Genomic DNA, 25,899 nt, shown 5'->3' on the forward strand with positions numbered 1-25,899 from the left:
GGAAGAGGGAAGAAAAGGGAGGAAAAGAAAACAGGAAAGAGAGACATTAGGAGAAAAGGAAGGAAAGAGAGAAGGAAGGAGAGAGAGAGAGAAAGGGAATGCGAAAGGAGGAGAAAGAAGGAGGATAGAAGGAAATGGGGAGTATAAGAAGGAAGGGAAGAGGTAAGAAGAGGAAAGAAAAAGGAAAGAGAGAGAGATAGGAGGAGAAAATAGGAGGAAGAGGAAGGAGAGAGAATAGAAAGAGAAGAATAGAAGGAAAAAAAGGAAGGAGGAAGTGAAGAGGAAGAGAAGGAAGGAGAAAGTAAGAGAGAGAGAATGGAAGATAAAATGGAAGGAAACAAAGAATGGGAAAAGAAGGGGGAGAAGAGGGAAAGAGCAGAAGGAAGGAGAAGAAAGGAAAGGAAGGAGAAAGGAAGGAGAGATAAAGGAGGAGAAGAAGTAAAGAGAAGGATAGAAGAAGGAAGAAGAAGAAGAAGAAGAGGAAGAAAAAAGGAGGAAGGAAGAAGAGTAGAATGAAAAGAAAGAAAAAAGGAAGAAAAAAAAGGAAAAAGAAGAAGGAAGAGAGAGAGAGGAAGGAAGTAGAAGAGATAAATGATAGAAAGGAGAGATGATGAAGAGAATAGAAAGAAAAGAGAAGAAGAAAAGGGAGGAAGAAAAAGGAAAGGAAGAAAAGAAGGAGAAAAGGATAGAGAAGGAGGAAGAAAGAAAAGAAAGGGGAAGGTGGAAGAAAGAGAAGAAAAGGGAAAAAGAAGAGAAAGGAAAGGGCAGATGGGGAGAAAAGAGGAAGGAAGGAAAGGAGAAGAGAAGGGATAGAGAGAGAAAGGGAATATGAGAGAAGAGAAGGGGAGAAAGGAAAGAAAGAATGGGAAAAAAGAAGAAGAGGAAAGAAGAGAAGGAAGGATAGAGAAGGAAATAGAAGAAAAATTATGAAAAAGAAGGAAGGAGAAGAAAGGAGAAAGAAGAAGAAGAAGAAAGATAGGAACAAAAAAAAACAAAGAGAAGGAGAAAGAATGAAAGGAAAAAAAGGAAGAAGAAGTGAAGGAAGAAAAGAAGAAAAGGAAGGAGAAAGAAGTGATGAAAGAATTAAAAAAGGAGAAGGAAAGGGAAAGGAAGAAAAGAGAATGATAAGAAGGAAGAAGAAGGAGAGAGAGAATGGGAAGAGGAGAAGAAAAGGAGAAAATTAGAAGAAGAAGAAAAGAAGAAAGAAGGAAGGAGAAAAGAAGGAAGACAAGGAAGAGAAAGGAAAGAGGAAGGATAGAAGTGGAAGTAGAGAGAAGTTAAAGAGAAAGGAGAGAAAAGAAAAAAAGAAGGAGGAAAGGAGGAAGAGAAGAAATGAGAAAGGAAGGGAGAGAGAAGAAGGAAAGAGAATGAGAGAAGGAAGAAGATGGGAAGAAAAAGGAGAAGAGAAAAGGAGAGAAGGAAGGAGAAAGGAAGGAAAAGAAGAGAAAGGAAGGAAAAGAAGAAAGAAAGAAAGAAAAGGAAAAAAGGAAGATGAGGAAGAAGAAAAGAGAGAAGAAAAGAAAAAAAAAAGAAGGAAAGAAGGGAAAAGAAAGGAAGCAAGGGAAAGAAAAAAAGGGGAAGGAAAAGAAGAAGAGAAGGGGAAGAGAAGGAGAAGAAAAAGGAAGGAGAAGAAGAAGAAGAAAGAAGAAAGGAAAGGAGAAGAGATGGGAAAAGGAAGAAAAGAAAGAGGGAAGGAGGAGTATAAGGGAAGGACAGAGAAGGTAAGGAGAGATGACTTGTTGCCTGGCCTCTTTGCACCCAGATCTTTAGACAGCTAAAACTTACTCTCATGGTTCTCATCACATCATCCTGTCACCTTCTTTGTCTTGTTTGGCCAAACCCCTCTAATTTTGGGATGTCACTTGAGGTGTGCACCGATCCTCCTCTCCTCCCTCTGTATGTATGTGAAGCAGAGGTTAGTAGTGGATGAAAGCATAGCTACAGTAACAGCAACCTGTGTAAAACCTGTGTGTGTGTTTGTATTGGCCCTCTCCTATCCATGTGTGTCTACATGCCTTAGGTAATGTGGTATGTTTTGTGTGTGTGTGTGTGTGGGTACCTGCGTGTGCGTGCGTGTTTATGCATTCCGATGTGTGTGCCTTTCAGCGCCTGTGCGTGTGTTGGCTGTGCGTGCCTGTGTGTGTGTGTGTAAGCCCTAGCCAGGAGATACAGACAGTAGAGATGAACCTAATACAGGATGCTGTAATAGAAGTCTTTAAGAAAGTGAGAGGGAGGATTAATCTGATGGTAGGACTATAGAAAAGCGTTTCATTTAGTTTAAAGTCGGTTTAAAAAATATCCCTCTAGCCCTCAATCCTGATTGGTTCATTATTTAAGAAGGAGTTTGGAGGAGGAAGAGGATCTCCCTCTCTTGAAGCACCCAGGAAACGGTGTAGAGTTGGGGAAGGTTGAAAGCCATTTTAAAGCACCTGTATGTAAAGTTTCTTATATGGAAGTTAGGGATATGAGAAGGCAGTGGGGATCTTATCTGGACTAAGGACTTGGGTGTATCAGATGTGTAGAGCTCATCCTGGATGGAGAACACAGTGGAAGATTATCCCTCTTGTCTTGTGGCGACCAATCTATTTTCAAACCTTTTATAAAGGAATCGAGGAAAGAGGAAAGGGAAAGAGAGGAAAGAGAGAAAGAGGGAAAGAAGAAGAAGAAGAAAAAAAAGAAGGAGGAGAAGGAAAGAGAAGATAAGGAAGAAAGGAAGAGAGGAGAGGGAAGAAAGAAGAGAGGAAAGGAGGGTAGAAAAGGAGAGAAGGAAGAAAAGAAGAGAGGAGAGAAGGAAGAAGAGGAAGAAGAAGAAGAAGAAAGCAGAGAGGCAAAAGAAAAAAGAAGAAAGGGAAAGAAAAGAAGAGAAGAAAAAAAGAAGAAAGAAGGAAAGAAGGGAGGAAGGAAGAAGAAAGGAAAAAGAAAGGAAAAAAAGGAAAAGGAAGAGAGGAAGAGAGAAAAAAAAAAAAAGAAGAAGGAGACAAGAAAGAGAGGAAAGAGGAAAAAAGAAAAGAAAGGGAAGAAAGTGAAGAGGATAGCCTCAAGTCGCGGGAGTCAATATCCATTATTTTACGAGATGTTAAAGAGTTTCTAGAAAAATGTCACAATGTGATGTTTTGAAGGATTCGGGCCACATGTGCCTGGGTCAGGCTCCATTATGCCGTATAACATGTTCTGCTCGGTTCACTGGTTCAAGCTCAGCCTACTCTCCTCTTTGTCTCTCTTCCTCCTTCTAGCTGTCTCTCGGAGCGCTCTGTCTCCTGGGAGAGAAGTTTGATAGGTGGCATTATATGACAGTGGTTTGGCAACAGATTAAGGATAGCAGGAGACTCCAAGAGAGGAAGGAAGTGTTAGGTAGCAGTCAACAGTTAAGTGGGTCCAAGTGGAGACCTTCATTACTTATCATTTATGTGGTGGGAAGAGTGCCACTACTATGACCAACAGACATGCACTATCTACAGTCAGGGAGAGTGCACGCTGTGACAGCAAAGGACTGGAGCCAAAACAAAGTTATTTTTGCTTCGAAGCTAATTGAAGAGTATCCTCTGTTCTATCCCTGTAGAAACACTTGGCCATTCCATAGTAATGTGATGTGTTAATATGCTTTCCAGCTCCCTGCCTGGACTTTGTCCAATTCAGAGGGACTGCTAGGTCTGGGTGTGCCACGTCACCACTGGGGACTGCTTTAGGTCCTGGGTCTGTCACGTCTTTTAGGGACTGCTGGGCCTGTCACATCACACAGAGACTGCTTTGGTCTGGGTCTGTCCTGCATCCCACAGGACTGCTAAGAGCCTGTCCCATCCACCACAAGAGACTGCTAGAGTGCAGAGCCCTGTCCACATCACACTGAGACTCCTGTCTGGAGTCTGTCCGCGTCACACAGGGACTGCTAGGTGTCAAGTCACACAAGGGACACTGGTCTGTAACATCCCCACAGGACTGCTAGGTCTGGTCTGTCACATCACGCACAGGGTTACTGCTAGGCCTGTCTGCGTCATACAGGGACTGCTAGGCTTAGGTCTGTCACATCACACAGGGACTGCTAGGCCTGTCACATCACACAGGTCTGCTGGGTCTGTCCACGTCACACAGGGACTCGCTAGGCCTGTCACTCACCACAGGGACTGCTAGGTCTGTCCACGTCACACAGGGACTCCTAGGTCTGTCTCGTAACACAGGACTGCTGGTCTGTCCATCACACAGGGACTGCCCTAGGTCTGGGTCTGTCGCATCACACAGGGACTGCTAGGCCTGTCACATCACACAGGGACTGCTAGGTCTGTCACATCCACGCTAGGTCTGTCCATCACACATGGACTGCTGGGCCTGTCACATCACACAGGGTACTGCTAGGTCTCGTCTGTCACATCCCCATAGGGACCTGCTAGGTCTGTCCCATCACACAGGGACTGCTAGGTCCCTAGGTCTGTCACTCCACACAGGGACTGCTAGGCCTGTCACATCTACTCACAGGGACTGCTAGGTCTGTCACATCACCCACAGGGACTGCCTAGGCCTGTCACATCACACAGGGACCTGCTAGGTCTGTCCATCACACAGGGACTGCTGGGCCTGTCACATCCACACAGGACTGCTAGGTCTGTCACATCACAGAGGGACTGCTAGGTCTGCCACGTCACACAGGGACTGCTAGGTCTAGGTCTGTCACATCACACAGGGACTGCTAGGTCTAGGTCTGTCACATCACACAGGGACTGCTAGGTCTAGGTCTGTCACATCACACAGGGACTGCTAGGTCTGTCACGTCACACTGGGACTGCTAGGTCTGTCACATCACACAGGGACTGCTAGGTCTAGGTCTGTCACATCACACAGGGACTGCTAGGCCTGTCACATCACACAGGGACTGCTAGGTCTAGGTCTGTCACATCACACAGTGACTGCTAGGCCTGTCACATCCACCCCCAGGGACTGCTAGGGCCTGTCACATCACACAGGGACTGCTGGTCCTAGGTCTGTCACATCACTAAGTGACTGCTAGGGCTGTCCATCACCTACAGGGACTGCTGGGCCTGTCACATCACACAGGGACTGCTAGGCCTGTCACGTCACACAGGGACTGCTAGGCCTGTCACGTCACACAGGGACTGCTAGGCCTGTCACATCACACTGGGACTGCTAGGTCTAGGCCTGTCACATCACACTGGGACTGCTAGGTCTGTCACATCACACAGGGACTGCTAGGCCTGTCACATCACACAGGGACTGCTAGGCCTGTCACATCACACAGGGACTGCTAGGCCTGTCACATCACACAGGGACTGCTAGGCCTGTCACATCACACAGGGACTGCTAGGTCTAGGCCTGTCACATCACACAGGGACTGCTAGGCCTGTCACATCACACAGGGACTGCTAGTTCTAGGCCTGTCACATCACACAGGGACTGCTAGGCCTGTCACATCACACAGGGACTGCTAGGCCTGTCACATCACACAGGGACTGCTAGGTCTAGGCCTGTCACATCACACAGGGACTGCTAGGCCTGTCATGTCACACAGGGACTGCTAGGCCTGTCACATCACACAGGGACTGCTAGGTCTAGGTCTGTCACATCACACAGGGACTGCTAGGCCTGTCACATCACACATGGACTGCTAGGCCTGTCACGTCACACAGGGACTGCTAGGCCTGTCACATCACACAGGGACTGCTAGGTCTAGGCCTGTCACATCACACAGGGACTGCTAGGCCTGTCACATCACACAGGGACTGCTAGGCCTGTCACATCACACAGGGACTGCTAGGCCTGTCACATCACACAGGGACTGCTAGGCCTGTCACGTCACACAGGGACTGCTAGGCCTGTCACGTCACACAGGGACTGCTAGGTCTAGGTCTGTCACATCACACAGGGACTGCTAGGCCTGTCACATCACACTGGGACTGCTAGGCCTGTCACATCACACAGGGACTGCTAGGTCTGTCACATCACACAGGGACTGCCCCTGGGCCTGTCAACGTCACACAGGGACTGCTAGGCCTGTCACGTCACACAGGGACTGCTAGGCCTGTCACATCACACAGGAGCTAGGCCTGTCACATAAGTGACTCTAGGTCTATCATCACACAGGGACTGTACCACATCACAAACCCCACATCACAAGACTGCTGTCCATTCCACTGGGACTGCTAGCCCATCAACAGGGACTGCTAGGTCTGTCACATCACACAGGGACTGCTAGGTCTGTCACATCACACAGGGACTGCTAGGCCTGTCACGTCACACAGGGACTGCTAGGCCTGTCACGTCACACAGGGACTGCTAGGCCTGTCACATCACACAGTGACTGCTAGGCCTGTCACATCACACAGGGACTGCTAGGCCTGTCACATCACACAGGGACTGCTAGGTCTGTCACATCACACAGGGACTGCTAGGTCTAGGCCTGTCATATCACACAGGGACTGCTAGGCCTGTCACATCACACAGGGACTGCTAGGCCTGTCACATCACACAGGGACTGCTAGGCCTGTCACGTCACACTGGGACCTCATCACACTGGGACTGCTAGGTCTGTCACATCACACAGGGACTGCTAGGTCTGTCACATCACACAGGGACTGCTAGGCCTGTCACGTCACTCCGATCACTCTGACTCCATGTGTGACTCTGAGACAGCAGGGACATGTCTTGGCTGGTCGACTCTATCCTCAAATGTCTGTCAGATAAAGGGTTACTGATATGCCTTATTTCTGTTTCAGCTCCCACTGAATCCCCATTGAGACCCAGTCTTGGTGAGTGCTAGGTTTCTAATACACTTTTAAATCAATCTAATATGGTTATACCCACTTTGTTAGTCCTTATTATAGGAGTCTTAACCAAGTTATGTGTGTCCTATATAGCTGAGATCCATGGTAACCATGCTGTGCTTCGTGACGACTTTGACTCCAACCTGCAGGGAGAATTGGACCCCAGCATCTGGTAGGTACCAAATATATAGGTACCAAATATATAGTATTTCACTTGATGTTGGAGCAGTGCAGAATCCAGATGGTGATTGTATAGCTTTACTGCATGAACAATTTCAACATGCATAAATGATCACCGGCTTCTAATGTAAGTCACAAAAAGAGAGGCACATGCCACTACACGTGCACTCCAAAAGGGTTCTGTGGCTGTCCCCATAGGAGAACCCTTTTTGGTTCCAGGTAGAACCTCTATCCCTCCACCCCTCCCTTCTCCACTCTCCCCTTAGTAATGTAGGGCCTTTACTGCATGCATCAGCAGTCCCACTCCCTCCTCTCCTCCCACCCTCCCTCCCCCTCTTCTCCTCTCTTCTCCCCTCTTCTCCCCTCTTCTCCTCTCTTCTCCCCTCTTCTCCTCTCTTATCCTCTCTTCACCTCTCCTCTCTTCTTCTCTCTTCTCCTCTCTTCTCCTCTGCCCTCTTCTCCTCTCTTCTCTTCACCTCTCCCCTCTTCTCCCCTCTTCACCTCTCCCCTCTTCTCCTCTCTTCTCCTCTCTTCTCCTCTCTTCTCTTCACCTCTCCCCTCTTCTCCCCTCTTCTCCTCTCTTCTCCTCTCTTCACCTCTCCCCTCTTCTCCTCTCTTCTCCTCTCTTCTCCCCTCTTCTCCTCTCTTCTCTTTTCCCCTCTTCTCCCCTCCTCTCCCCTCTTCTCACGTACACTCCAAAAGGGTTCTCCGGCTGTCCCCATAGGAGAATCCTTTTTGGTCCAGGTAGAACTATTTTGGGTTCCATGTAGAATTCTCTTCGGAAAGGGTTTTACATGGAACCCAAAATAGTTCTACCTTGAACCATAAGGGTTTTACCTGGAACTGAAAAGGGTTCTTCAAAGGGTTCTCCTATTGGGACAGCCGAAGAACCGTTTTAGGTTCTAGGTAGCACCTTTATTTCTAAGAGTGTATGGTAACTACTGATGTCGTCTTTGCTATTATCTGCAGATTTTAGCTAAATGAGACTCACTCTGAGTCCTCACTACGCCTAACTCTCTCCCTCTCACCCTCTCTCTCCCTCACCTCCACTCAGGTCAGAGAGTAGTAACTGTGAGGTGGGAGAGCAGTGTGGGGTCCTGATGCACGGCAGAGCAGTCACCTTCTGTGAACCCTTCGGAGAGAGAGAGCTGGTAACTATACAACCACAAGCATACTGCAACCTCTAATCTATTTACATTTTAGTCATTTATCAGACACTTTTATCCAGAGCGATTTAAAGGAAGAATTAGGGTTAAGTGCCTTGCTCAAGGATACATCGACATATTTTTCACCTGGTTGGCTCGGGGATTGGAACCACCGACCTTTCAGCTACTGGCCCAATGCTCTTAACCACTAGGCAACCTTACCTTAAAGTAACTGTTCAGTGTTACCTGATTTCTATGAAATAATATTATGACCTATAATTAATTACAATATGATTGAAATCGTTTTCCTTCCAAAAAATGGTAATGAAGTACAGTATGTTAAAAAAAAAACAGTTTTCCTGTGTTTAAATGGTGTGGGTTTACCTCAGCAACAGACTGGTGTGGGTTTACCTCAACAACAGACTGGTGTGGGTTTACCTCAACAACAGACTGGTGTGGGTTTACCTCAGCAACAGAATGGTGTGGGTTTACCTCAACAACAGACTGGTGTGGGCTTACCTCAGCAACAGAATGGTGTGGGTTTACCTCAACAACAGACTGGTGTGGGTTTACCTCAACAACAGACTGGTGTGGGTTTACCTCAACAACAGACTGGTGTGGGTTTACCTCAACAACAGACTGGTGTGGGCTTACCTCAACAACAGACTGGTGTGGGTTTACCTCAACAACAGACTGGTGTGGGTTTACCTCAACATCAGAATTGTGTACATCATATTCATGAGAGTAGACCGCTGATTGTCCAGCTCAGCAAATGAGCCAGCATGACATCATACTATCAGGAAATAGCAAGCATTTTTTTTTAAATGGTCTTTTTGAGATACTAGTTTGAGGCGGGGGCATTTAAAATGTTTTTTTTCACCAATTTATGCTTTGGCCATAAATATGAGTCAACGACATTATTTGGGTATGCGTTAACTTAATATGATTTTCACTGGACAGTTACTTTAAACCACAACCACTATATTAACCACTACATTGAACACAACCACATTATGCCCAATACATAACCATAGCTACTCTGGTAACTAGGACTACAACCTCAACCTTAAACCACACCACAGTAGAATCACACTATGCCCAATACACATAAAAAAATACAAAAAAATTATGCCTCAACACACACTGGATCCACAACCCCTGAAGAACCTATAGACAGACAGTATTTTATACCTTAAACACGCACTCTTGCCCTTGTCCAACTAATATGATCATTATCAACTACACTGGATCCACAACCCCTGAAGAACCTATAGACAAACAGTATTTTATACCTTAAACACGCACTCTTGCCCTTGTCCAACTAATATGATCATTATCAACTACACTGGATCCACAACCCCTGAAGAACCTATAGACAAACAGTATTTTATACCTTAAACACACACTCTTGCCCTAGTCCAACAAATATGATCATTATCAAGTCAATATGCTGTTTCCCTGTGATGAGACACAGCGACCAGCTGTTTGTGTGTTTTGATTTAATTGACTTTCTGTGATAATAACCGTTACAATCTGTCTGTCAAGTCTTCCAAGCTTTTGATGCAGCTGCCTGGCACTAGTTCAGTCGAGAGAAATACAAGCAAACGCAGACGAATATGCGCGCGCACACACACACACATAGACTCGTGCTCACGCACAGAACTCACACACACACAAAGACACACAGACAGATGCCTGCCGCACACATTCAGACAATGATCTGTAGCCCTTCTCCTCCAGACCAGCGTTCCCCTCAACACCACCACAGCCTCTGTCCTGCAGTTTGCTCTCGGTGAGTACTACACCACATATGTATTCACTTACTTAGCCCTCCTTGTCCTGGGCAACTATGGGACATGTTATACCACATATCATACTGGTCGTTTATGGGAGACCCTTATACAACAAAGAGCTCTTACGTAACATGTTGTCATATTTACATTTAGACATTCTCGTAGATACAGCACAGTGGGTACAGCACAACTGTCTTCCCTCCCTCCCTCCCTCCTTCCCTCCCTCCCTCCCTCCCTGCCTCCCTCCCTCCCTCCCTCCCTCCCTCCCTCCCTCTCCCCCCCCCCCCTCCCTCCTCCCCCCTCCCTCCTCCCTCCCTCCCCTCCCTGCCTCCCCCCTCCTCCCTCCCTCCTCCTATCATGGTAATTAATGATTTAGTAGGACCTGGAAAGCCACCCAACAGCCCGTGGCAGGCAGATAGAGTTTTTAGACACTGTATTTTTCATGTCCATTACACACATCTGTGATGCAGAACAGGCTGCAGCGAACAGGCTGCAGCGAACAGGCTGCAGCGAACAGGCTGCAGCGAACAGGCTGCAGCGAACAGGCTGCAGCGAACAGGCTGCAGCGAACAGGCTGCAGCGATCTCCATCTCTCTTTCTGTTCTGTCTCTCTCTTATTCCCTCTACCTCTATCTCTTCCTTTATCATTTGCTCACATTCTCTCTCTCTCTCTCTCTCTCTCTCTCTCTCTCTCTCTCTCTCTCTCTCTCTCTCTCTCTCTCTCTCTCTCTCTCTCTCTCTCTCTCTCTCTCTCTCTCTATCACCTCTCAGACACACAGAGAAATAAACCAATGTGTCTGCATGGCCCTGTTTGTAATCATAAATATGAAAGGAACACGGTGCTGTGTATGCATGAGGTTAGGCCCTGTGGAGAATGGGGGAGGTGGGGGTTAGCCCGCTCTCTCCATTAGTGACCTCTGACCTCTAACATCTTGCCCCCTCTATCTCCCCTCCCCAATGAGCTGAGAGGGGTGCACTCTAGCACCTCCACCCCTCTACCCCTCTACCCCTCTCCTCTCCACTCTCCCCTTAGTAAAGTAGGGCATTTAATGCATGCATCAGCAGTCCCACTCCCTCCTCTCCTCCCTCCCTCCCTCCCCCTCTTCTCCTCTCCCCTCCTCTCCCCTCTTCTCCCTCCTCTCTCTCTCTCCTCTCCTCTTCTCTCTCCTCTCCTCTCTCCTCTCCCCTCTTCTCCTCTCCCCTCTTCTCCTCTCCCCTCTTCTCCTCTCCCTTCTCCCCTCTTCTCCTCTCTTCTCCTCTCCCCTCTCCTCTCCTCTCCTCCCCTCTTCTCCTCTCTTCTCCTCTCCCCTCCTCTCCCCTCTTCTCCCCTCTCCTCCTCTCTTCTCTTCTCCTCTCCCCTCTTCTCCTCTCCCCTCTTCTCCTCTCCCCTCCTCTCTTCTCCCCTCTTCTCCCCTCTCCATCCCTATTCTCCTCTCTTCTCTTCTACCATCTTCTCCTCTCTTCTCCCCTCACCTGCCCTCTTCTCCTCTCCCCTCTTCTCCCCTCTTATCCTCTCTTCTCCTCTCTTCTCCTCTCTTCTCCCCTCTCATCCCCTCTTCTCCTCTCTTCTCCTCTCCCCTCTCCTCTCCTCTTCTCCTCTCTTCTCCTCTCTTCTCCTCTCTTCTGCCCTCTCCTCCCCTCTTCTCCTCTCCCCTCTCCTCTCTTCTCCTCTCTTCTCTTCTCCCCTCTCCTCCCCTCTTCTCCTCTCCCCTCTCCTCCTCTCTTCTCCCCTCTCCTCCCCTCTTCTCCTCTCTTCCCCTCTTCTCTTCTCCCCTCTTCTCCCCTCTTCTCTTCTCCTCTCTTCTCCTCTCCTCCCCTCTCCTCTCCTCTCCTCTCTTCTCCTCTCTTCTCCCCTCTCCTCCCCTCCCCTCTTCTCCTCTCCTCTCGTCTCCTCTCTTCTCCCCTCTTCTCCTCTCTTCTCCTCTCTTCTACCCTCTCCTCCCATCTCCTCCCATCTTCTCCTCTCTTCTCCTCTCTTCTCCTCTCTTCTCCTCTCCTCTCTTCTCTTCTCCTCCTCTCTTCTCCTCTCTTCTCCTCTCTTCTCCTCTCTTCTCCTCTCCTCTCCTCTCTTCTCCTCTCTTCTCCTCTCCCCTCTTCTCCTCTCTTCTCCTCACCCCTCTTCTCCTCTCTGCCTGGACACCGACTGCGAAGCAAATCATTTATACCATGACACCATTTAGACAATCATTTCTACATGGCTGGGGAGGGACGGAGGGAGGGAGGGGGGGGAGGGATGGAGGGAGGGAGGAGGGGAGGAGGGAGGGACGGAGGGAGGGGGGGAGGAGGGAGGGAGGGAGGGAGGGACGGAGGAGGGAGGGAGGGACGGAGGAGGGGGGGAGCGAGATAGAGAGGGAGACGGGGAGGGATTCAACAATGCTGAGTCTGGTCATGGGAGAGAAAGGAGGACAGGGTCCCTCAGGGCACCAGAAGATCATTTCCAGTCTGACTCTGAGGAAATTGAATGTATGTGTTATTTTGCATTCTGCCTAGTCGCTACCCCTCTCTGAAGCTTAGCATGGTGTTAATACACAGAGCTGTTCACTCATGAAGTATCACTGTGTTAACTATCCTCCTCTCTCTCTCTCTCTCTCTCTCTCTCTCTCTCTCTCTCTCTCTCTCTCTCTCTCTCTCCCCCTCTCTCTCTCTCTCTCTCTCTCTCTCGCTCTCTCTCTCTCTGTGTGTGTGTGTGTGTGTGTGTGTGTGTGTGTTTGTGTGTGTGTGTCTCTCTAGGTTCAGGATCCTGTCGGTTCAGTTACTCTGACCCCAGCATCATGGTGTCGTTCAGTCTAAACAGGAACAACGGCTCAGATGACTGGATCACCCTGGAGAAGATCCGGTCTCTCTCTCTCTCTCTTTCTCTTCCTCCATCCCTCTCTCTCTCCCGCCATCCTTTCCTATTCACACTGACATCCGTCTTCCCTTCCCTCTATTAATCCCTTCCTCTCGCTCTCTCTCTTTGTTCTCTCTTTCTCCCCTCTCCCCCCTTCCTCCCCCTCTCCCTCTCCACCTCCCCCTCGTCCTCACCCCCTCTCTCTCTCTCTCTCTCTCTCTCTCTCTTTCTCTCTCTCTCTCTCTCTCTCTCGCTCTCTCTTCTCTCTTCTCTCTCTCTCTCTCTCTCTCTCTCTCTCTCTCTCTCTCCTCCCTCCCTCCCTCCTCCCCCTCTTTCTTCCCCTCTCTCTCTCCCTCTCCCCCACCCCTCTTCCTCCCCCTTTCTCTCTCTCCCCTTCCTCCCCCTCTCTCTCCCTCGCTCTCTCTCTCTCCATTCTTAACTCCCAGCAGCATGTTCATTTCATGTTCTGCTTTAGTATAAACACACACACACACACACACACACACACACACACACACCAACACCTCCCCACCACCAACACCTCCCCACCACCAACACCTCCCCACCACCAGCACACACACACCAACACCTCCCCACCACCAACACCTCCCCACCACCAACACCTCCCCACCACCAACACCTCACACCACCAGCACCCCACACACCAACACCTCCCCACCACCAACACCTCCCCACCACCAACACCTCCCACCACCAACACCTCCCCACCACCAACACCTCCCCCACCACCACCACCTCCCCCACCACCAACACCTCCCCACCACCAGCACCTCCCCACCACCAACCCCTCCCCACCACCACCACCTCCCCACCACCACCTCCCCACCACCAACACCTCCCCACCACCAACACCTCCCCACACCAGCACACACTTACCCTGTCTTTCCTTTCCCCCCCACAGAGCTCCTACCAACAGCAGTACAGTAGTCCATCTCCTGCCCCTGCCGGTGCGCTCCAGGGGGGATGGGGTACGTGTACGGTGGTCCCAGGAGGCCCCCCAGGGGCCCGAGGGCTATGAGTCGTGCTGGGGCCTGGATAACATACTGCTGGTCAACACCGCTCACAGACCCCCCCTGATGCAGGATAACCTGGACCCCCCAGACACAGCCAACTGGCTCTTCTTTCCCGGAGCCACCGTCAAGGTACCATATTCTTCTTCCTCCTTCTATTCTTCAGGGTTTAATGGCAGGTTTGCAAACCAGGGTTTTTAGGTGAGTTACCAAGGTGATCGCATCACCCTCACCAAGCTACTGTTGCTATAACTAGGGCCAGGAGTTTTTACCGGTCAGGTTACGTGGTCACAAAAAAAACGCATGCGTTCTGACCATGTTATATTCTATACTGTAATCATCTGTACAGTAATAGGGTATAACCCTGTTATATTCTTATCTATATTAATGCCGTGTGACTTCCTTCTTTCCCAGCATGCCTGTCAGTCAGAGGGCAACGCCCTGTATTTCCATGGCAACAACGAGGAAGGTGTGGGCCACACCTTCGCCTCCACCCGAGACATCGACCTCCACCGAGAGGAGGGGCGGAGCTACTGGGAGGAGGACTTTGAAAGCCCGCCCACCAAGTGAGTCATTGTGATGTCGCCATCATCATCATCATCATCATCATCTCCATCTCTCTTTCTCTCTCCCTTGCTATATCTTTCCTTATATGTGGATATATATGAGTTGTGTTTCACGTCAGCCATGAGAGGAGAGAAACGGAGATCTCTGTGTGTAGCTGTAGCGTGTCTGTCAGGTGTGTGGATGTCACTCACTAAAGCCTGTGTCATTCCCATCATCTGTCATGTCTATGTCAGTTGAAACCTGTCAACTCGTCATGTTGTGTGTCATACTTCAGCCAAAGAGGAGAGAGTGCAGTGAAGAGAAATAAGAGGCTTTAGTGGGTCTCTATTCTGTCATATGTCCTCTGTCATGTATTGAGGTCAGGGCTCTATTCCGTCATATGTCCTCTGTCATGTATTGAGGTCAGGGCTCTATGCGGTCATATGTCCTCTGTCATGTATTGAGGTCAGGGCTCTATGTCGTCATATGTCCTCTGTCATGTATTGAGGTCAAGGGACCTGTCTATGTCAGTTGAAACTGAGCGATAAAATGCAAATCAATTTATAACATTTTTGACATGCGTTTTCCTGGATTTTTTTGTTGTTATTCTGTCTCTCACTGTTCAAATAAACCTACCATTAAAAGTACAGACTGATCATGTCTTTGTCAGTGGGCAAACGTACAAAATCAGCAGGGGATCAAATACTTTTTTCCCTCACTGTACCTCCTAATGAATACCCTGATGTAGTCGTGGTAATGAGGAGACATTAGGAAGAGGCAGCCAGAGGCAGCCAGAGGCAGACCGTAGGCAGACTGTAGGCAGACCGTAGGCAGACCGTAGGCAGACCTGGCTCTCAAGAGAAGACAGGCTATGTGCACACTGCCCACAAAATGAGGTGGAAACTGAGCTGCACTTCCTAACCTCCTGCCAAATGTATGACCACATAAGAGATACATATTTCCCACAGATCACACAGATCAACAAAGAATTAGAAAACAAACCCAATTTTGATGAACTCCCATATCTACTGGGTGAAATACCACAGTGTGCCATCACAGCAGCAATATTTGTGACCTGTTACCACAAGAAAAGGGCAACCAGGGAAGAACAAACACAATTGTAAATACAACCCATATTTGTGTTTATTTATTTTCCCATTTGGACTTTAACTATTTGCACATTGTTACAGCACTGTATATAGACATAATATGACATTTGAAATGTCTTTATTCTTTTGGAACTTCTGAGTGTAATGTTTACTGTTAATTTCTATTGTTTATTTCACTTTTGTTTACTATCTACTTCACTTGCTTTGGCAATGTTAACACATGTTTCCCATGCCAATGAAGCCCATAAATTGAATTGAAATTGAATTGAAATTGAATTGAAATTGAATTGAAATTGAATTGAAATTGAATTGAAATTGAATTGAATTGAGAGGAGGAATATAGATACCTCCTAATGAATACCCTGATATATATACACCGATTAGGAGCAAGGAGGAGAGAGGGGGGGAGAGGGAGGGGGGGAGAGGGGGAGTATTAATGTAACCTTTCTCTCTCTCTTTCGCTCTCTCTCTCTTTCTGTGTGTGTGTGTGTGTGTGTGTGTGTGTGTGTGTGTGTGTGTGTGTGTGTGTGTGTGTGTGTGTGTGTGTGTGTGTGTGTGTGTGTGTGTGTGTGTGTGTGTGTGTGTGTGTGTGTGTGTGTGTGTGTGTGTGTGTGTGTTTATAGCTGGGACATCGAGGGGGCAGTGTATGGAACCCAGTGTGGGGAGATAGAGTCAGGCATGGCCTTGGTGTTTGAGAAGGATGGAGAGAGGAAGATCTGTACTCCCTACCTGGATACCACCTCCTTCGGAAATATCCGTTTCTACTTCACCATGGGTAAGGTTACCACCAACAGACTATTTCCCAATTGTTTAAAAATACCTTCTCCCCTCATTTCCTTCATTGCACTGACCTTAAAGAACTGATGAGCTTCCACCATATTGTTTTTAACTGTCAAGTCCAATCAGTGCAGATGAAGAGGAGGGACTAGCAGAGGACAGATATTAAGGAAATGGATCAGTGCAGATGAAGGGGAGGGACTTGGAGAGGAGAGACATTAAGTCAGTGGATCAGTGCAGATGAAGGGGAGGGACTTGGAGAGGACAGATATTAAGGAAATGGATCAGTGCAGATGAAGGGGAGGGACTTGGAGAGGAGAGACATTAAGTCAGTGGATCAGTGCAGATGAAGGGGAGGGACTAGGAGAGGACAGATATTAAGTCAGTGGATCAGTGCAGATGAAGGGGAGGGACTTGGAGAGGACAGATATTAAGGAAATGGATCAGTGCAGATGAAGGGGAGGGACTTGGAGAGGAGAGACATTAAGTCAGTGGATCAGTGCAGATGAAGGGGAGGGACTTGGAGAGGACATATATTAAGACAGTGGATCAGTGCAGATGAAGGGGAGGGACTAGGAGAGGACATATATTAAGTCAGTGGGTCAGTGCAGATGAAGGGGAGGGACTAGGAGAGGACAGATATTAAGGAAATGGATCAGTGCAGATGAAGGGGAGGGACTAGGAGAGGAGAGACATTAAATCAGTGGATCAGTGCAGATGAAGGGGAGGGACTAGGAGAAGAGAGACATTAAGTCAGTGGATATAATAATATAATATGCCATTTAGCAGACGCTTTTATCCAAAGCGACTTACAGTCATGCGTGCATAATTTTTTTGGGTTTGTGTATGGGTGGTCCCGGGGATCGAACCCACTACCTTGGCGTTACAAGCGCCGTGCTCTACCAGCTGAGCTACAGAGGACCACAGTGCAGATGAAAGGGAAGGGACTAGGAGAGGAGAGACATTAAGTCAGTGGATCAAAGCAGATGAAGGGGAGGGACTAGGAGAGGAGAGATATTAAGTCAGTGGATCAGTGCAGATGAAGGGGAGGGACTAGCAGAGGACAGATATTAAGTCAGTGGATCAGTGCAGATGAAGGGGAGGGACTAGGAGAGGAGAGATATTAAGTCAGTGGAAGGGGAGGGACTAGCAGAGGACAGATATTAAGTCAGTGGATCAGTGCAGATGAAGGGGAGGGACTAGGAGAGGAGAGATATTAAGTCAGTGGATCAGTGCAGATGAAGGGGAGGGACTAGGAGAGGAAAGATATTAAGTCAGTGGATCAGTGCAGATGAAGGGGAGGGACTAGGAGAGGACAGATATTAAGTCAGTGGGTCAGTGCAGATGAAGGGGAGGGACTAGGAGAGGAGAGATATTAAGTCAGTGGATCAGTGCAGATGAAGGGGAGGGACTAGGAGAGGACAGATATTAAGTCAGTGGGTCAGTGCAGATGAAGGGGAGGGACTAGGAGAGGAGAGATATTAAGTCAGTGGATCAGTGCAGATGAAGGGGAGGGACTAGGAGAGGACAGATATTAAGTCAGTGGGTCAGTGCAGATGAAGGGGAGGGACTAGGAGAGGACAGATATTAAATCAGTGGATCAGTGCAGATGAAGGGGAGGGACTAGGAGAGGACAGATATTAAGTCAGTGTTTCAGTGCAGATGAAGGGGAGGGACTAGGAGAGGAGAGACATTAAGTCAGTGGATCAGTGCAGATGAAGGGGAGGGACTAGGAGAGGAGAGATATTAAGTCAGTGGATCAGTGCAGATGAAGGGGAGGGACTAGGAGAGGAGAGATATTAAGTCAGTGGATCAGTGCAGATGAAGGGGAGGGACTAGGAGTCAATGGAGAAAGAGGCTTGTTCTCCTTTCTATTAGCTGTTAGTCTTTTTCCAACCAAACACTTTCCTGACTGTCTGATATTAGACTGTCTGTGTGTTTTCCTGCAGGTGGAGGAGAGTGTGACCCAGGAGAGTCCCATGAGAATGATGTCATCTTGTTTGGGAGGTCAGAGGGGAGGAGAGACCACGTGCTGTTGGACACCCTGCCATACTCCTCCTACAGGGTGAGACCAAACACACACACACACACACACACACACACACACACACACACACACACACACACACACACACACACACACACACACACACACACACACACACCCTGCCATACTCCTCCTACAGGGTGAGACCAAACACACACACACACACACACACACACACACACACACACCCTGCCATACTCCTCCTACAGGGTGAGACCAAACACACACACACAGACCTGCTCTATCCTCTACACTATATAGACCTGCTCTATCCTCTACACTACACAGACCTGCTCTATCCTCTACACTACACAGACCTGCTCTATCCTCTACACTACACAGACCTGCTCTATCCTCTACACTACACAGACCTGCTCTATAGTATGAACTAACTCTAATTCTAACTCTAACTGTACTGTTGATGTTTAGCTAGCTGAATGTAAAATATGTTGATCCAGCCAACTCTGTTAATTCCTCTCCCATTCTCTCTCCATCTTTCCCCCATATCAATCCTCTCCCCTCCTCCCCCTCTCCATCCTCCCCCCCTCTCCTTCCCTTCTCCTCCTCTCCCCTCCCTCCTCTCCCCTCCTCTCTCCTCCCTCTCCCCTCCTCCCTCCTCCCTCCTCCCTCCTCCCTCCTCCCCCTCCCCCTCTCCTCCCTCCTCCCCCTCTCTATCCTCCCCCTCTCCTCCTCCCTCCTCCTCCTCTTCCTCCACCTCCCCCCTCTCCTCCCTCTCCCTCCTTCCTCCCCCTCTCCCTCCTCCCCCTCTCCTCCCTCCTCCCCTCTCCTCTCCCTCCCTCTCCCTCCTCCCCCTCTCCTCCCTCTTCCCCCTCTCTCTCCTCCCCCTGCCTCCCCTCTCCCTTCTACCTCTCCTCCCCCCTCCCTCTCCCTCCTCCCCTCTCCCTCCTCCCCCTCTCCTCCCCTCTCCCCTCCTCCCCCTCCCTCCTCTGCTCTCCTCCCCCCTCCCTCTCCCTCCTCCCCCTCTCCCTCCCCCCTCTCCTCCCCCTCCCCCTCTCCTCTCCTCCCCCTCCCTCCTCTCCTCTCCTCCCCCTCCCTCCTCCCTCTCCTCCTCCTCCTCCTCTCCCCTCCCCTCTCCTCCTCCTCCTCCTCCCCCTCCCTCCCTCTCCTCTCCTCCCCCTCTCCTCCCCCAGAGTCCATCAGTAGTATCAGTAGCCCTTCCTACAGCACTCCAGACTCCCGTCACCCAGTTCTGTCTGGAGCAGCGGGCACACGGTGGTGCCAGCCGTCATGTCTGGGCCGTAGACTTCATGCAGCTGCTGCCCGTTCTGCCTGCCACACACACTCACGTGGCCCAGTTCTCCATCAACCTGGGCTGTGGATCCTACCAGCCTGCCAACAGGTAGAATACTGCTGTACTACTGTACTCAATGGCCTTTTCTACAGTGAGGGGAAAAAGTATTTGATCCCCTGCTGATTTTGTACGTTTGCCCACTGACAAGGAAATGATCAGTCTATAATTTTAATGGTAGGTTTATTTGAACAGTGAGAGACAGAATAACAACAAAAACATCCAGAAAAACGCATGTCAAAAATGTTATAAATTGATTTGCATTTTAATGAGGGAAATAAGTATTTGACCCCTCTGCAAAACATGACATAGTACTTGGTGGCAAAACCCTTGTTGGCAATCACAGAGGTCAGACGTTTCTTGTAGTTGGCCACCAGGTTTGCACACATCTCAGGAGGGATTTTGTTCCACTCCTCTTTGCAGATCTTCTCCAAGTCATTAAGGTTTCGAGGCTGATGTTTGGCAACTCAAACCTTCAGCTCCCTCCACAGATTTTCTATGGGAGTAAGATCTGGAGACTGGCTAGGCCACTCCAGGACCTTAATGTGCTCTTTTTGAGCCACTCCTTTGTTGCCTTGGCCGTGTGTTTTGGGTCATTGTCATGCTGGAATACCCATCCACGACCCATTTTCAATGCCCTGGCTGAGGGAAGGAGGTTCTCACCCAAGATTTGACGGTACATGGCCCCGTCCATCGTCCCTTTGATGCGGTGAAGTTGTCCTGTCCCCTTAGCAGAAAAACACCCCCAAAGCATAATGTTTCCACCTCCATGTTTGACGGTGGGGATGGTGTTCTTGGGGTCATAGGCAGCATTCCTCCTCCTCCAAACACGGCGAGTTGAGTTGATGCCAAATAGCTCAATTTTGGTCTCATCTGACCACAATGCTTTCACCCAGTTCTCCTCTGAATCATTCAGATGTTCATTGGCAAACTTCAGACGGCCCTGTATATGTGCTTTCTTGAGCAGGGGGACCTTGCGGGCGCTGCAGGATTTCAGTCCTTCACGGCGTAGTGTGTTACCAATTGTTTTCTTGGTGACTATGGTCCCAGCTGCCTTGAGATCATTGACAAGATCCTCCCGTGTAGTTCTGGGCTGATTCTCACCGTTCTCATGATCATTGCAACTACACGAGGTGAGATCTTGTATGTAGCCCAGGCCGAGGGAGATTGACAGTTCTTTTGTGTTTCTTCCATTTGCGAATAATCACACCAACTGTTGTCACCTTCTCACCAAGCTGCTTGGCGATGGTCTTGTAGCCCATTCCAGCCTTGTGTAGGTCTACAATCTTGTCCCTGACATCCTTGGAGAGCTCTTTGGTCTTGGCCATGGTGGAGAGTTTGGAATCTGATTGATTGATTGCTTCTGTGGACAGGTGTATTTTATACAGGTAACAAGCTGAGATTAGGAGCACTCCCTTTAAGAGTGTGCTCCTAATCTCAGCTGGTTACCTGTATAAAAGACACCTGGGAGCCAGAAATCTTTCTGATTGAGAGGGGGTCAAATACTTATTTCCCTCATTAAAATGCAAATCAATTTATAACATTTTTGACAAGTGTTTTTCTGGATTTTTATGTTGTTATTCTGTCTCTCACTGTTCAAATAAACCTACCATTAAAATTATAGACTGATCATTTCTTTGTCAGTGGGCAAACGTACAAAATCAGCAGGGGATCAAATACTTTTTTCCCTCACTGTATATGCTAATCGCACAGATTTGCTAAATAATATACTTTCGCAAAACTGACAATTCTTCCCCCTCTTCCTCAATTCTTACAATTCTTCCCCCTTATTTATAATTGCATGCAGATCAGATGTGTAAGGTGTCATAGAAACGTGTATTCCTCTGTCTTTGTTAGTGTGAATCTGGAGTTTTCCACCAATCACGGTCGTTCCTGGTCCCTGCTTCACACAGAGTGTCTCCCAGACTTGTGTGCTGGCCCCCACCTACCACACAGCACCATCTACTCCTCTGACAACTACAGCGGGTAGGGACATGTGTGTCTGTCTGTGTGTGTGTGTGTGTGTGCGTGTGTATGTGTGTGTGTGTGTGTGTGTGTGTGTGTGTGTGTGTGTGTGTGTGTGTGTGTGTGTGTGTGTGTGTGTGTGTGTGTGTGTGTGTGTGTGTGCGTGCGAGTAGTGTTTTGCTGGATATGCACTTTTAGAAAAAAAGTTGCTAAGTAGAACCATACAGGGTTCTTCAGTTTGTCCCCATAGGGGAAACCTTTTTGGTGCTGGGCAGAACCCTTTGCAGAGGGTTCTACCTAAAACCCTCTATGAAGGATTCTTCAAAGAACCGCCTGTATATGGTTCTACCTAAAACCCTCTATGAAGGGTTCTACCAATAACCATTTTATTATCTAAAGCTTTTTCCTAGAACCGTCTATGAATGGTTCTACCGAGAACCCTATTGTCTTTGGAGGGTTCTTCCTAGAACCCTCTATGAACGGTTCCACCAGCATTATTAGCCTTTAAAATGTTATTATTTATGACAACACATTACATACAGTACCAGTCCAAAGTTTGGACACACCTACTAATTCAAGGGTTTTTCTTTAATTTGACTATTTTCTACATTGTAGAATAATAGTGAAGATATCAAAACTATGAAATAACACACATGGAAATATGTAGTAACTGTAACGATTCCGGCAGTCTGAGTCGGTTCCGTCTGTGTATTAGTTTTTCTGCTCGGGATCTCCAGTTTCCCGAGGGTTCTGGAACGCTCCCTGCCTGGTTGCCGGGCAACGTTGCTAGGCGGGAGCTCTATTGATTTCCGCACCTGCATCCCATTGCAATCTGCACACCTGGTCCTGATCATCACCCTTCTTAGGCTCTGTCCTAACATCCATTCCCTGCCGGATCGTTAGCCATGAACATCACTCACCCGGAACCTTCACCCAACCTCTGCCTGATGGTCGGCGGCTGCCGAGCCATTACTGGACCTACCACTGCACCTCAACAACCCATCCACGCCACCCGCTCTGTTCCTGGATTATTCAGCCTCACTCGTGGATCTATTAAATAAACACTCACCTTTGTTTCAATTTACCTTGTCCTGGTCTGCTTCTGGGTTCTGGCTTAGTAAACCGTGACAGAACGATCCGACCAGTAATGAACCCAGCGGACCTGGACTCTATTCGCCATGCCATTACCCATCAGGGAGAAGATGTTGGGCCATCATAGCACGGAGCTACAGGAGATCGCGTTGGCAGTGAACCTTTCTACCGGTCTGACGGAGGTCCAGAACCAGCGCAAGTTTCGGTGGAGGATCCACTACCGGTTTCACCCATCTCGCCTGCCGCTTCTGGAGCTGTGTCCTTCCGTGAGCCCAAGGTTCCGACGGGATAAATATGAGGGGGAGCTGGGAAGATGCCGTTCTTTCCTTATGCAGTGTGGGTTAGTGTTCGATCTACAGCCCTACTCTTATGCCACAGACAAGGCTAGGATAGCCTTTGTGATTGAGTTACTGCGTGGTTCGAGCGCTGGAGTGGGCTTCAGCCGTTTGGGAACGACAAGACCCCTGCATGGCTTCGCTACCAGGGGGTTCACGGCCGAGATGAGGAAGCTCTTGACCATTCCGTCCGAGGAGGGACGCAGCTAGGCGCCTGTTTTCGCTTCACCAAGGAACTGCTAGCGTGGCCGACTTCGTGATCGAGTTCAAGACGTTGGCTGTGGAGAGTGGGTGGAATGAGGAGTCTCTGCAAGCGGCCTTTTACCAGGGTCTGTCGGAGCAGCTCAAGGATGAGTTGATCTCCTATCCGGAGCCTAGTGACCTGGACAGCTTGGTAGCCTTGTCTATTCGGGTGGATAATCGAGTCCAAGAGCGAAGGAGGGAGAAGCAATGGGTTCCGTCCAATCGATCAGCTTCTCAGGTTCCAGTCGGGTCGGGGATTGGACCAGAATACGTCGATCATCGTCCACCACAGGATTAGTGGAGAGGTCCTGTCTCCCGATTCTGAACCAATGCAAGTAGGGCGGCACGGGTTAACCAAGGAGGAACGCCAACTCAGACGTGGGACTAACCGTTGCCTCTACTGTGGTGGTTCGGGAATTACCTCGCCACCTGTTCCCGGCGGTCGTCAAACTGCGCGCTCGCTAAAGTTGGGAGGACTTTTAGCGAGCCAGTTTCGACCTCTCAATACCTCTGTCAGACCCGTTTCCGGCTACCCTTATGAACAGGAATCAGAGCTTAGCGATTAACGCTTTTATCGATTCAGGTGCCGATGGAAGCTTTCTTGATGCCGAAGTTGGTGGAACAGCTGGGGCTTTCCAAGGAGCAATTGCCGGAAGCCATTGAAGCGACCACTCTGAACGGCAGTAGTCTGCAACGTATCACGATGAGGACTGAACCGGTTAAGATGCTGTTGTCGGGGGAATCATTCGAGATGATTTCATTCTTCATTCTGCCGTCTTCCCATGTTCCTCTGGTCCTTGGATACCCCTGGCTGAAGGAACACAATCCCACGTTCGATTGGGTGGCGGGCAAGGTAACGAGTTGGAGCCTTGATTGTCATGCTAACTGTCTCAAGACTGCCTGTCCCCATTCGGTTCCCAGTCAGGTGATTGAGGCTAAACCCCCAGATTTGTCCCTGGTTCCCGAGACATATCACGATTTGGGGGAAGTGTTCAGTAAGCAGAAGGCTCTGTCACTCCCCTCCCCACCGACCATATGATTGTGCCATCAACCTGTTCCCTGGAGCTGTCTACCCCAAGGGAAGGTTATACAGTATCTCCCGACCTGAACGTGAGGCTTTGGAGACCTACATCAAGGAGTCCCTAGCTGCTGGTCTCGTTCGTCCCTCGTCATCCCCTGGGGGGCAGGATTCTTCTTTGTGGGTAAGAAGGATGGCTCTCTTCGACCGTGTATTGATTATCGGGGGTTGAATGACATCACGGTCAGGAACAAGTATCCCCCTGCCCTTGATGAGTTCTGCCTTGACTCACTTACAGGGTGCTACGGTGTTCACTAAGCTAGACCTACGCGCGTATCACATGGTCCGGATCAGAGAGGGGGAACGAGTGGTTGACGGGTTTCAATACACCCGATGGGTCGCCCGGTATCAGGTGATGCCGTTTGGACTGACCAATGCTCCAGCGGTATTCCAGAGTATGGTGAACGACGTCCTGAGAGATATGATCGGTCTCTTTGTGTTTGTTTACCTGGATGACATTCTGATCTTCTCGAAGGAACCTTCCCGACCACGTCCAGCATGTCCGGCAGGTTCTGCAGCGATTGTTGGAGAATCGCCTGTTCGTGAAGGCCGAGAAGTGCGAGTTTCACGCCCACACGACATCCCTTTCTGGGTACATCATCTCCCAGGGGAGAGATTAGGATGGACCAGGAGAAGGTTAGAGCGGTTCTGGAATGGGCCCAGCCGGTACGAGATTGCAGCTCCAGAGATTTTTGGGGTTTGCGAATTTCTACCGCAGATTCATCCGGGATTACAGCCGTGTGGCGCTCCGTTAACTGCCTTGACTTCCAGTATCAGGATCTTCAAGTGGAATCGGAGGCGGATCGAGCGTTTCTGGATTTGAAGGCGATTCACCAACGCACCGATTCTCTCTAACCGGACACGGCCCGTCAGTTACGTCGTTGAAGTGGACGCGGCGTCTGATGTGGGAGTTGGCGCCATCCTGTCGCAGCGATGCTCCACGGACAGTAAACTCCATCCCTGCGCCTACTACTCTCGCGCCTTTCGCCTGCGGAGAGGAATTACGATGTGGGTAACCGGGAGCTTCTCGCGGTGAAACTTGCCTTGGAGGAGTGGCGCCACTGGTTGGAGGGGGCGGAGCAACCGTTTATTGTCTGGACTGACCACAAGAATCTTGCTTACGTGCAATTCGGCTAGACGTCTCAACTCCCGTCAGGCCAGGTGGGCGTAGTTTTCGGATCGATTCAATTTTTCCCTGACGTTCCGACCTGGATCTAAGAACGGCAAGGCGGGCGCCTTGTCCCGGATGTTCTCCAAGACGGAGGAGAGTGGGTCCAAGACCGAGACAATTCTCCCCGGGACTGCATGGTGGGAGCAGTTAGGTGGAAGATTGAGGAGGAGGTGATGGCTTGTCACCCTGGCGTGGCTCGAGACGATGGCGTTTCTTCGCAGACGTTTTTGGTGGCCTGCCATGGCCGAGATACTCGGGGTTATGTTGCTGCCTGTCCAGTGTGTGCGCAGAATAAGAGTACCAATCGGCCCAGCTCTGGACTACTTCACCCCCTTCCTATTCCCCCGGCGACCATGGTGCATCTGGCCCCTGGACTTTGTCACTGGGTTGCCGGCTTCTGAGGGAAACACGGTCGTTCTGACTATCGTGGACAGATTCAGCAAGTTCGCCCACTTTGTGCCCTGTGCCAAGCTTCCCT

General features: G+C 49.4%; 1 protein-coding gene across 1 annotated transcript in view; it reads left to right on the forward strand.

The window, feature by feature from the left end:
• The first annotated feature begins 6,646 nt into the window (after positions 1 to 6,646).
• Positions 6,647 to 25,899, forward strand: part of LOC121531548 (reelin-like) — a 97,049-nt gene continuing 77,796 nt past the window's right edge. The window contains exons 1-11 of the mRNA XM_045205196.1: positions 6,647 to 6,755; positions 6,864 to 6,942; positions 8,005 to 8,101; positions 9,836 to 9,887; positions 12,619 to 12,724; positions 13,641 to 13,881; positions 14,164 to 14,315; positions 16,028 to 16,179; positions 18,131 to 18,246; positions 19,380 to 19,588; positions 21,395 to 21,523. Coding sequence (XP_045061131.1) covers positions 6,647 to 6,755; positions 6,864 to 6,942; positions 8,005 to 8,101; positions 9,836 to 9,887; positions 12,619 to 12,724; positions 13,641 to 13,881; positions 14,164 to 14,315; positions 16,028 to 16,179; positions 18,131 to 18,246; positions 19,380 to 19,588; positions 21,395 to 21,523 — 1,442 coding nt within the window. The remainder of the gene's footprint in view (positions 6,756 to 6,863; positions 6,943 to 8,004; positions 8,102 to 9,835; positions 9,888 to 12,618; positions 12,725 to 13,640; positions 13,882 to 14,163; positions 14,316 to 16,027; positions 16,180 to 18,130; positions 18,247 to 19,379; positions 19,589 to 21,394; positions 21,524 to 25,899) is intronic.

This window comes from Coregonus clupeaformis, chromosome 19, assembly GCF_020615455.1.
Source record: "Coregonus clupeaformis isolate EN_2021a chromosome 19, ASM2061545v1, whole genome shotgun sequence".
NCBI lineage: Eukaryota > Metazoa > Chordata > Actinopteri > Salmoniformes > Salmonidae > Coregonus > Coregonus clupeaformis.